Source organism: Schistocerca piceifrons, chromosome 4 (genome assembly GCF_021461385.2).
Source record: "Schistocerca piceifrons isolate TAMUIC-IGC-003096 chromosome 4, iqSchPice1.1, whole genome shotgun sequence".
Lineage (NCBI taxonomy): Eukaryota > Metazoa > Arthropoda > Insecta > Orthoptera > Acrididae > Schistocerca > Schistocerca piceifrons.
In genome coordinates, this window is record NC_060141.1 from 146,263,110 (window position 1) to 146,276,679 (window position 13,570).

General features: G+C 37.8%; 1 protein-coding gene across 1 annotated transcript in view; it reads right to left on the reverse strand.

The window, feature by feature from the left end:
• LOC124795683 (longitudinals lacking protein, isoforms H/M/V-like) overlaps nucleotides 1-13,570 on the reverse strand; it is a 320,009-nt gene that overhangs the window by 184,021 nt on the left and 122,418 nt on the right. The window contains exon 5 of the mRNA XM_047259764.1: nucleotides 13,258-13,505. Within this exon, the coding sequence (XP_047115720.1) occupies nucleotides 13,258-13,505 (248 nt within the window). The remainder of the gene's footprint in view (nucleotides 1-13,257; nucleotides 13,506-13,570) is intronic.

Sequence of the window (13,570 nt, forward strand, 5' to 3'; positions counted from 1 at the left end):
ACGGCATTTGCTAAGATGCTACTTCACTATGGAATGCCAACAGCCTACATACACATGGAACATCTCAGCAGCAAGTTTCAACATTACAAACAACGTAAAGCAGTTGCAGGGCACTTCAATTTATATTTGACTGACACATCAGGCCACCTGAGCACTGCTCACCAAAAAAATGCAGAATACTTTACTTGCAATAACTGTTAATGTACATGGACCAATATCATTCTAAAAATTGAAAATAGTAATGGTCAAGTATGTGGTACTTATCATGAAGATTGCCAACAATTAAATCTTCTTGAAAATGATGAACATTGGGACACTTTACCCAATAATGCACTGAATACTGCTCAACCACAGCAAATAAACATATTATCCACAATCATACTGATAACATGTTCCTCATCCAATCCAAAATATCTTTGGGAACAATACTAAGACACATGCGTCAAAACATCCTAGATTGTCTACATGCAATGAATCAGAATCTGGATGTTCAATTCACACCAAAAGCATATTGTGAGGCACTGGTTTCAACTGAGAACACACGTTTGCCTATCACTACCAAAGTACTTCTACAATTAGGAATGGTTATGCCTAATCAATCTGCAAACTAACTTTTCAATCATGATTTGCAATGAGAAATACTCTCTGATGTCATCGAATTGGGCTCATTTGTTCAAACAAATCTTCTGAAATTGATTCTAACACATAGCATATGATTGAATTATTCATGCAATCACAAGCACAAGCAGCAGATTGTATTTCCTAGATGCACCCAGAGGCACGGGCAAACTTTTTTCTCATTTCACTTATTTTGGTAACCATGAAACAATATTGCACTGGAAACAACAGCATCTGGAATTGTGGCAACTCTTTTTGACAGTGGCCAAACAGTGCATTCATACGGAAACTCCTGTTTGATCACTGACACACCAAAACATGCAATATCAACAAAATTCTGGAATGGGTAAAGTACCTCATTCACGCCAACTCATATGAGATGAATGTACTATGTTGTTGTTGTTGTTGTTGTTGTTGTGGTCTTCAGTCCTGAGACTGGTTTGATGCAGCTCTCCATGCTACTCTATCCTGTGCAAGCTTTTTCATCTCCCAGTACCTACTGCAACCTACATCCTTCTGAATCTGCTTAGTGTATTCATCTCTTGGTCTCCCTCTACGATTTTTACCCTCCACGCTGCCCTAATCAATCTGCAAACTAACTTTTCAATCATGATTTGCAATGAGAAATACTCTCTGATGTCATCGAATTGGGCTCATTTGTTCAAACAAATCTTCTGAAATTGATTCTAACACATAGCATATGATTGAATTATTCATGCAATCACAAGCACAAGCAGCAGATTATATTTCCTAGATGCACCCAGAGGCACGGGCAAACTTTTTTCTCATTTCACTTATTTTGGTAACCATGAAACAATATTGCGTTCACTATGCTTTTTGTAGTAGCTTACCCGCATTCCTATTTTCCACAATAGTACTATGGCACACATAAATGCATTGGAAGCACTTCATTGTTCACTGTACACTCAAATGTTTGAAGAAATGAACAGCACTAATTTTATTGTCTAGTGACTTTCAAAACATGTTACCAGTTATAATGTGTTCGACAGTCATTGATGAAATTAATTCTTGTCTCAAATCATTCAGGTCTGTGGCAACGTGCACAGAAACTGACTTTGAAGGTCATTACGTGCATACCACTAAAACCTGATGAATTTGCTGAATGTTTTGCAGAACAGCTATTGTATATTATGAATTAATTAATGACAGTGAATGAATCCCTGCCACGTATCACACTGCAAACAAGGCTTCAGCAAAATCACAGTGACTGCGGCTGAATTGATCCACAAAGTTTTTTCAAATATCACACAGAATTAAAAAGACTTCACAAGCTCAGTGCACAAGCTAAATTAGTAGCCAAAAACAATGTCAATGAAATCAATTTCAGCAGGCAAAACGAAATACCAAATAAAGTGGCAATGCGTCAGTCCATCGACATGTTACAAATTATGACATAGTTGTCAATTATACAACTTATTTCTTGAATTCACTTGATTTGGGAGGCATGGCATCACACATTTTAACACTGAAAACTGGCATGCCTATCATTCTTCTACGAAACATAAATCCACTACAACTTTGCAATGTCACCAGGTTTTCAATGAAAATGATGACAATATCCTCCATTGGGGCTACAACTGTAAATGGAAAATAAACGGGAAAAGATTTGCTGTTGTCATGCATCCCAATTATTCTGACAGATATGCCATTCCAATTCAAACTTACGCAGTTTCAAGTGCAACTCTGATTTGCAGTACCTACTAACAAAGCACAGGGACAATAGTTACAAGTATGTGGACTAAATATGCCAAATCCGTGCTTCTCCCATGGACAGCAGTATTTGGCCTGCTCACACAGCACAAAACCTTCCAATTTGTGTATGCACCAAATGGAAAAACAAAAAAATACTGTGTATGAAAAAGTACTTCAATTAAGAAAATAAATAAAAAAGCTTTCTTTCCTTGAGGGGCACTGCAAAGCATGCAGGGAACTCATTAGTGTTTTAAATTAATAACCTTGCAGACAATGTTAGTAGCACCTCACACTTTTTGTACACATTGCAGTTATCCATAATGAAGAACTGTTTAAAAAACACTGAAAAAATATTTATACAATGGAAAATCCAGGATGGAATAGCAATATCACCACGAAAAGGATGGACTGCTATGGATAGTGGAAATGCTGAATTGTTGATAGGCACTACAAAAAGACTGCAAACAAGTAAGCTTACGGCAATAAGGACTTCTTCCGAATTAGACAACATCAACACAAACATTCTTCGCGCACATGACCACTGTCTCTGGCTGGCCTCGGCAGTGAGTTGCAGTTGTGTGAGTGTACATGTTTATGCTGTCTAATTTGGAAGAATGCCTTTTGGCCGAAAGCTTACTTGTTTGACAGTCTTTTTATTGCACAAATATTTAGTCAGATCTTGATAAAACTATGATGTTGTGCAAGGATTGGCAATTTGCATTGAATGTTCAAAAATGCAAACTACGCACTTCACAAAACACAGAAAGTAGTAACTTATGACTCTTTATCTGGTGAACAGCAGTCTATCCTTTTCATAATATTGTCAATAAGAATAAACCATGTTTATAATTGGTCAACTCTTACAAATACCTCAGTGTAACAACTGGTAGCGAGCAACGGGCTTTGAATTGTTTGTATTTGCTTGCCTGTTGGGTACAAAGACTGAACAGAGTGAAAGATATTTAGGGATTCAGAGCAGATGAGTAATTTCATAGTTCAAATTTGTCTCCTTGGTTCTGGTGCTATCAACATCAAATAAACCTCCTCTTTACAAACTGTTAATTAAGATGGTAAGCCATAAAGCAGTCAATGGAACAAGGTAGCCTCTTCTTTTAGACCTTGCCATGTATACTACAATATTCTTCGGTTATCTGAGTGATTGACTCTGTCCTTGACTGTGATAAAAATTTTGATCGCATGATGCCCTGCTTTGAATGGTTACCAAACAGTCTCATTGCTTACAGTAAACTTGAAGGTGAACTCCATTACAGCTGCCCAACAGCATATGGCAGCTTGCCAGCCCATGCTTAAAGGGACATAGGGCAGCTCTTAAATGACACTGTCGACACAGGGTGTACTATGTCAATGATTTTAAGGCACAAAAACCTTGTCAATCCATAAAATATGCACTTGTAATCAAATAAGCACCACACAAAACCCTTGTACAACCTGTACAAACCGGCTCTGTGTATAATCTACTCTGAAGGCCAGAAATGTACCAATAATTACATTTTTAATATTATGCTCACTTGAAGCTAAAATAGTTAAAAAACTAAATGAAAACATTAACCTGTATCTACATGTGGCTATAATATAACAATGTGAATATTCAAAAAATAGTCTTAATAGTGAGTAGCAATTCTAAGATGGTGGTAGAAAGGCTTATGGTGAAGCAGAGAACACCTAAATCATTCATGAATAGTCAGCACTTTTGGCCCTGTGTACCATAAGCTTATTCTGTTGATCTTTTTTTTTCAGATAAGGTAATATTTAAAATAGAGTCCTTTCTCCTACTCACACCAGTTGGACACACAATGACCAATGTAGTACCCGACTGAAGCAATCTTAAGACAGAATGTGATGGATCAAAATTATTTTTATTGGTTTTCGTGCCTCACTATATAATTTCATTGTTTCAATGTATTATTAGCAGCCAAGAAGTAAGATAAGTCAAGGATAAGGATGAGATATTTATCACATCATTGTAATTAAAGCCTATGTTGATGCATATATTCTAGAAAAATCCATAGTGTCCAGCCATGCAAGTATTCATACAGAGACAGCAAAGATCATCTGCATATCACTGGCAGACAGCAGAGCTCAGATGCACCAGAGATCATCTTGGACGAGCTGGCTTCTAGAAGAGGAACCGACGACCACGAGATTCTCTATTGTAATTGTTAATGAATAATGGTAGCACCCTAAATTTTTCTGAATTAATCATTCAACTATGGTATTGAAGGGGGTTTCAGTTAGTCACTGTTGAGGAGTTGGGAAGATGGCAAGCTCTGTTCGACAAGATGACGTATGTGTTACTGCATGCGACTTAGGACACATTTACAAGAGCTGTGATCGGTACCTACCTGGTGCAAAATTGTATCGATTATTTCATTCTGTGATTTTATTGAAAGATTATAGGAAGCTGTTCTTGGACCGATTTGTATTTAAAATGCACAGTCTGAAGAATGTAGTAACTTGTCTAGGGTATGGTGAGTGTAATTATTTTCTGAATTTTGTCAGTGTCAGGCTCCTCGATTTTGTGCGACATCTGATGAAAGGTCAAGTGATTTTATGTTGGTACAGGCTTAGTAAACAGTGGCTTGTACGCTGTGTCGGTGTTTGATAGTAGAATTGTGAGTCATTAAAATACAGCGATACTGAAGTTTTGACTTCAGTAATTTTGTCTGAAGTGATCTGTATTGTGTTGCCTGTGATACCAGTTAACGAACATGGCAGTGGATTTGGGTGTTACGATTAGTTAGGAGATATTTATGAAGGCACACACTAAGATGACTGAGTGTCAGCTGTCTTTTTTCGGAGTACACTATCATACTACAGGTAGCAATACAATGTTGTTGTGTATGAGGAGTAATTGCTTACCTAGCTTATTCTCAAAGCTTTTCTGTATTGTCGAATTCAGCACAGGAAAATACGGATTGGAGGTGAATTATTATAGACAGCGTATTTTGCCTGCGGTATTGTTGGTGAATTCACCATTGAGACAACACTGCCCTACTTAAACCACATTAAAGTGGAAATTTCAACTTCTATTGTTTTTCTGTAGTAAAAGTGATGAGTGGCTTTACATTTAGGATTTGCTAGTGGGTATGCATGAGGTCAACATCTGAAGAGGCTTACATTTTGAAAATCTGAAATTTAAGTTGAGATATAAAGTGGTGGTGACACCTAGGATTTATTTTGAGTTTTTGTATTTTTCATCTTGCTTGGAGTGGGGCAGTGACTAATTTACAATTGATGTTTTATAACTGTAAAGCACTTACATTTAAAAGGACAGAAAATAAACTTTCATTAGTTGAAAATAAATTTTAATCCCCACATTCTCATATACTCAAGACCATCTTTCAAATAATTTTTAAAAGGAAAGAGTTTAAAGAGGAAATCAAAAGTTACAGCTCTGATATTTAGCAAGTAGCTAAATATGCTCAAGTCAGCAATTAGATACAGACAATTGGACTGAGACTAGTTAAATGAAAGAGGGTCATTTTAAAAGCCTAAGCACCTTATGGCTTAAAACATTAAAGCAATTTCATAATAGGCTCGCACTGAGATGTTACAAATAATTAAATGGCAAAATTGACAAGAAGATTTTTAAATGGTGTACCATAGGAATTAACTAACATGTATCTAAAGATTATAGTAAAGATTCATCAGTAGCAGAATAAATAACCACACATGATGCCTAAAGAAGTTTATTTGCGTTGTCTTGTACTCCTGGAATTGGATGTCAGAACATATTACAAAAAAAATTTAATTCTGAAACTTTTCAACACTTTAGGGATTTGTAAGTAACTGACAGTATATAAATGTTAAAGTCTTCAGCATCATGATACTGAAAGTCAATTTTTAGTGCAAAAAAGATAGTTTAGTTATTTAGTGGAATACTGCTATGTGATAACTTATGTATCCATACGATACATACACTGAATGAATTCTTCATAAAAGAAAAGTATAGATACTCAAAAGTCTGAATAATTTACATACTACAACTTAACATCAATTACTACATTATTTACAGCTGAAGAGTAATTCAAAGTACATTCAAATATAATTGATGAGTGTTAAGAGTCAAGCAGACAGTTCAGTAATAGTGAGTTGTCTAGTGCAGTCACTCCATTATATGCTGCTGCTGTGTGTGTTTGTGTGTGTGTGTGTGTGTGTGTGTGTGGGGGGGGGGGGGGGGGCTTTCATGAATAATCTTAAACCAAATAAGACCTATTTAATCAAAGGTGTGCTATAGTGCTGGAAGGCAGAATTAGTAATTCAATCAAGCATACAATTACTTACTGGCCACATAATTGCATCTATAGTATTTCTAGGAATTTGTGTTGTTCTGAGAGCTTGGATGGAATTCTACTGCAGCTCTCTGCAAGTAATTATCAATTTCATTTTATTCATTTTTTTGTTTAGTTTTTTTCCCCCTCAATTTTCTCATCTACTGGGATGGGCTGGTGCCTGAAAGTTTTAATAGGGCTAGTTATGTGGACACTTGTAGGCTGCACAGTTCTGACACAGTGCAGGAGTTGACTGAATATACAGGGGGGGGGGGGGGGGGGGGGGGGGGGGGGGGGGGGGGGGGGGAACCTCCAGTCAACGAAGGTCTACTGTATGGCTTCTTCAGTATTGTCAGGTTATCAGTTACTGAAAATCTGCCTGACACACACAGGTGATAACAAGGGAACTTCGGTTTCGAGAACCGAAGTTAGTCATTTTAGTCATTAGCTCAGCAAATGCTCCCAGGGCTTCTCTATGCAGCTAACAAGCACAATATTGTGATAAAATGTTGGGTGAATTCAGTTCACTCTTGGTTTCATGAAGGGAAATCATCTCCCTCCAATAATGGGGTAACTGTCGAATATTATACAAAGAGCAACGAGGATTTCATTTGAGTGGCTATGAAGGAAGTTCTTGCCATGCTATATTGGACCTATTCACTGCCAGTAACTATGTCCAGGAGCTCAGATCATCTCTTGCTCCTACATGGGGAGGCCACAATTATATTCTTCACTACCACAAATTAAATTCCATCTGCCTTTCTCAAGAAACTCTTTGTGGCTTGGTCCATAGTAGTATAGCAGTCACAGTAACAAAGTTCTGCTACTGCCCAGGTAATGTCTGCACTGCTAGTGTTAGGAAGTTCTGCTGATTGTTTCCTAAGTCCAGAGGAACTTCTCATTCGTTAATCACACCCACCTCCTGTCAATCATTTCTTCCTCTACTTAATGATTTGTATTACTTTAGCACATATACCTCAAAATGCTGAAAGGTTCTCTATAGCTGAAAGCTTCATAGTTCTGCAATTACCTTTCCACCACAGGGGCAGCTGCCTTCTGATTTGCCCTAAAAGACTTTGGTTTGAATGCATATGCAGCTTGGTGTATCCCACTGACCATCATGGGGATATAGTGCAATGTAATTATATCAAACAATGGGAAATCCAGGATGGAATGTAACAATACCAGAGAAAGAAATTATACATTCACTTGCCATCTTTGTTCAAGCAAGCATAACATGAAAGAAACTGACAGTTCAACTCTTTCACTGCTACAGACCTGCTCTTTGCATTCCATGGTGAGGTAGCTCTCGTTATGGCTGTACTGCTCTCCAAATGCTGGAGCCAATGGTGAGAGATGGTGTACTGGCTGATATGAAATACTTATCACCCGATTTTTAAAAAACTATCAGGTGAAGAAAAATTGATTTTTGCACATCTTACAGAACTAAATTTCTTTTCATTATCTGTCATAATTACTGCGCTGCATCAAATTAAGTAAAAAGATGCACAAAATTTTAAAGACTTTGCAGAGGTAAAAAGGGAACGAGTAAACTTTGCATATGGTTGGTTTTAACTCCTACATTGCAGGGTAATAATATATAAACAAGAGCAGAACAATATCTCACTTCGTTCTTGAGTTACTGAATTTCATATCCGATGGACGCTCAGGTGTGACATGGCCGCAGGACTAGCCGGCTTCTGTGAAAGACTTATCACCCATTTTTAAGAAAATTATTGTGAGGAAAAAAAAATCTGATTTTTTTCACATCTTACAGTCTGATATATTTGCTTGATAAAGGACTGAATTTCTTTTTATTATATGCTGTACAAACTGTGCTGCATCAAATTAACTAAAACAATGTACGAAACTGTAAAGTTTTTGCAGAGGTAAGAGCACTTCCTGTAAAATTTCTGTATAGCTGACTTTAGCTCATACATTGCAATGAGTGAAATGGAAGTAAGATATCGAAATTTATTTAAAGCTCAGAACAGAAGAAAATCTCTTTCAGTTTTCGACTAATTTGGTTTTATATCCAAAGGATGGTCACACGTGATGCACCCATTCACATCCTTGTGCATCGCTAATCGTGGTGCTCGTGACAATCTTCATATCTCAAACAATTCAAGATACCAAAACAAGATTTTTTTTGCAAATGTTAGCATGCAATCACACACATATGTAGTATGACAAATACTCGAACCATTTTTATTCCCCAATATATGATAGCAACTTGTCCACAGCAATGAGAGGTCGGTGTCTCAGGATGCATTCAGACATCCACAGCACTGTAGGAAAACCCAAGTGGCAAGCGTACATGTCCACAACAACTGGGGAATGGTGTAGCAGGACACGTATAAGTGCGCACAGTAGCAAAAGCGTTAAGGAGCATTCTACATAAGAGTAAAAAAGGCAACTTCCAGATAAACTTGTATAAATTGAAATTTACAATGGCTTTAGAGATTAACCTGACTACTTTCAATGAACAGATTTTTTTAAAAAATAAAGAGATACCTCAATTGCTCAGGAATATCTTATAACCCTGTCTAAGCTTATATTTTGTTCACGTTCAAAACTCCCCACTATCAAGAATCTATACACATACACTGGCTGACAAAAAAATGTTAAGTATACAGAAGGGAAGGAGGAAATGAAATGAAACTTAAAGTTTCAGCTCAGAGGTCAACTCTGTCCCACAGCCAGTAACCAGCATATCAAGGACCAGTTACAACGGTTGTGGGCCAGCTTGCCTTTGAAGATAATGCAATGGCTTTAGGACATCTTTCTCAACTAAATCAGCACACACAAAGTCCAACTAGGTTCATACTGCCAAGTTCTTTACAAATCTAAGCCAATTTTGTAATCGCTGAAAATTTTTTAGGAGCAGCAAGATTTGTTTCTTATATGTAAATGGAGTATCCTCAACATAACAATCAATGCAGACACATCATTCAGTTTCACAAACATAACATTCCAACAGTCTACTTACTTGAATCAAAATATGAATGCTATCATCTCTTGAGATAAATTGGATGTTCTTTCAGTTGATTTTGTGAAATGTAGCTCAACAATACTGCTGACATGTACTGCAAAATGTTCATCAGTCCAAGATGTGCCAACTAACATCGACAGTGTGGGAAACCGTAAATCCACCAACACAACACACGTCCGCACACCACAGCATGAACTGGGGATGTGGTTCAGTGTTTACATTTGTAACTAATAGACCACCTGCCCTTCAGTCATGACATCGCTCCCAGTTCGCATTATTCAAATGCTTGTCTAGAATATCATCAACATTTCATATATGATATGTTCTTCACATTTTTTTCTAGTGATAGTTTCAACTAGTGATGCAATAAAACATTCACAGCATTCCTTATCACCTGTTCTGTGAATACGAATACACAGAATGTATTTTGAAGCTTAAATCTGATCAAAATAACTTGTTTCAAACACTTGAAAGAATTAAAACAAAGACCAGCCAAAAGTTAAAATTCACTTCCAATTTTATCAAAGCCATTAAGTATTATTTTTCACTGAACGATGCACTGATAGTAACACTTGCACCTAAAATGCACAAAACTTTCCTCTCTCAGTGTGGTGCACCTAACAAAGAGGTGAATACCCCTTGCAATCATTAATTTGCTGCTGTTTCAGCAACAAAGAGATGAATACCCTTAGAGTCACCAAACTTTTGCTAAGTCAGCAACGAACACGTGATAGAAGTAGTATGGCAGTGTAGAAATGTTCTCTCATATGTCAAGGAATAAACAATGGGGATTGGTACAGAATAAAATACAAAACAGGGCATAATTTCTTTAAAAACATGAATTACTTTTTCAACAATAACTGAATAAATTTTCCAACTGAAAGAATGATCAAATTTTTTCTTGTTATTGTGTCTAAAGATGGCTTTGCTGCAGTTCTCAAAAATTTTCAATTCTGTGCTATGCCCTTAATCCCTGCATAACATCCACTTCTAACTGCTTACTGTAGCCAATCTTGGGTCTACGCCTAAAATTTTTAACCCCCACATTTCACCACATTATCAAACTATTCCTTGATGCCTTATGATATGTTCTAGAAACGTGTCACCTCTTTTAATGAATTTCTTCTCTATCTGATTCAATTCAGTATCATTTCATTGGTTATCTAATTTTCAGCATTTTTGGCAGCGCCACATTCCAAAACATTCTATTCTCTTCTTGTTCGTATTGTTTATAGTCCACAGTTCGCTTTTGTATGAGACTACACTCCAGATAAATGTATATAACAGGTTAACATTTTTTTTGTATTTCAGGAAAGTTGTTCTTGCTACTGTCAGTGTGACTTTTTATATCATCTATACTTCTGCCACTGTCTCCTCTATTTTGTTCTGTAAACAGTATAGCTACTTGTTTCAATGTCTCATTCCCTCATAATTCCTTCAGCATCACCTAACTTAATCTGAGTGCATTGCATTATCCTTGTTTTAATTTTTTTTATACTGGTAGGGAATATTCACTCAACAAAACTACAAAACTGAGACAGATTGGGCAGCCATTACTTACCTTTTGCAGCTGGAATTCTTAGTTTTGCAGATAGACACATACAAAGAGATTTTGATAAATGGCAACAAACTGTGGGAAATTTACTTACCTCCTGCTGTTGGAATTCTTAGTTCTGTAGATACACATATACAAGATGAATTTGGTAAATGGCAATAAACTGCAGGAAACTGTATCCTTCACAAGGATAAGGAGCAAAATAGGTTACATGAACATGTGGCCGGATGTGCATGATATCTTTGCTACATTAATTCATCATGCCTGTACAGTACAATACAATGCACAGTACGACATGCTGTGATTTGATCATCATTAGACAAGGAATCTGAAGTAGCCCCCATGGGACTCTAAGCGTGCATGAATACGACAAGCAACAGCTGATGCACTCATTCGAAAGTGCTATTCTGCAACCGAAAGGTGTCGCAGGCAGCATGAATTTTTTTTTTCCCCCAGAATCTACATCTCCAGGATGTGGTCTGCATAGACAACTTTGTCCATGTGCCCCACACGTAGAAATCTAAATGACTGAGGTCTGGCGAGTGGGTGGGCCATGTAACTGGACCGCCTCGTCCAATCCAATGTCCAGGGTAGATGTTGAGATGCCTCTCCACAGAAATGCAGAAATGATCTGGAGCTACATCATGTAATAATCACTGACAAAAATACCACCACTGTGTGGCCTGTATGACAAACCAATGACAAAATCAGTGTCATGTTGACACGTCTGTCGGTCTCGATGATAAGAAGAATTCCGCTCACAGTTGGTAAAATTATTGCTTTTTTTATACACAAGTGGTTTCATGGTCTAAAGCCGCATCATCTGGTGCAACAAATTTAAAAGGTCATAGGTGTGTACATATGTCTCCTAGTTAAAATACATTATTCAGTGAATATTCTCTAATTAAAAGGTCATAGATGTACCCATCTCTCCTAGCCAAGATATTTTATTCAATGAATATTCTCCACATTACATTGGCAAATGAAGGGTGACAAAGATGTGGGTCGTGAAAATGAACGAAACCAGTCGTGAAACAATAAAACAACAATTTTACCAGTTGTTACCGGAATACTTAACATTATGCCTTCAACAGCTGTGGATTGTCAGAATATAGAATACTTTGTGAAGCTCATAGGTAATGAGCCCCGCATTCGTTGTAACTGATGACGATAGTGGCAGTAGTTGTGGAGAATGTATCACGTGGTCATCTGGCTTTCCCCATGCTGATGGGCCTCCTGCCTGGTGCAGATACTGGAGTCATGCTTTACAGTATTCAACACCTGTCCCTCCAAGTGTAGCATCTGTACTGGGAGCACCAATCTTGCACAATTACCCATTCCCATACACAAGTCTCTCATGCACAAGCGATGAAACACTGTTGTAAACAGTGTATGGTGCAGCAGCCATCAGGAGGGATACTTTTCACAGTATAGTCTTGCTGCCATCTGTCCACTGTCACTTGCCTATTGAAATTTAGTAAAAGACCATGTCGGCTTGTTCCTGGCCGGTATATAGGTCCGTCATCTCTCAGCGCTGCACTCCATGACACACATTGACAGCAGAGTGAGTTTGCAACAAAATTGAAGTGGATGGTCCCAGTACTGATGTGTGAGCATGACACCATCATGGACAACATTACTGAGCTCTTGAGTGTGGAGCCGAAATGCCAGTGCAAACAGAAAATTCCTTCATGCCTAGCATGTCCTCATGTGAGGTTTCAATAACTGACAATTTCAGGTCTTTCCTCTCCACTTTCAAGTGTGTGTACATCCCTCAGGATGCAATTCCAGCCGTATATCCATGTCACTGAGTTTCTCCTTACCCTCTCAGGGATAGTTTCCTGTAGTTTTTCCCTATTCAGAAAAATAACCCTGTATGAGGCACAAGAAACAATTGCAGCTTTCAGAATTATTAGTTCCTTTTTTGACGAGAGATGACACAGATTGGAGAACATTAGAAAGAAAGTGAAGTTCACTCATATCCCAGGCCAAAAGAGGCCCAATTGTTGTGAAACTAGGAGCGAGAAAGATGAAGGAGGTGGCCTGTGAGTTCTCACAACTGGTATGAAGCATTAATTAAAACTTACAATGGATAATGGATCATCATCAGTGCTATCATGGGATCCATTCCGTGGCTCCGAGTCAGTGCTAGGTTCCTGCCCTCCAGTGCGTAGGGAGCTATCAGCACTGCGCCCTGTGCCACCACTATCTGCGTCTGTGCTGCCTCCTCCACTTGACTGCACCACTGGGAAGCCAGAAGTTTCAGTTTTTACAAGTGCTGGAGAAGGAACTAAAGTCACTTCACCAGTCAGGAGTTCCTCAGAGGTACCCCGTTCTGAAAAAATTTGAATGACAAGATTATTAATACTAACTTGGCGTATAATCTAAATACATTAAGAA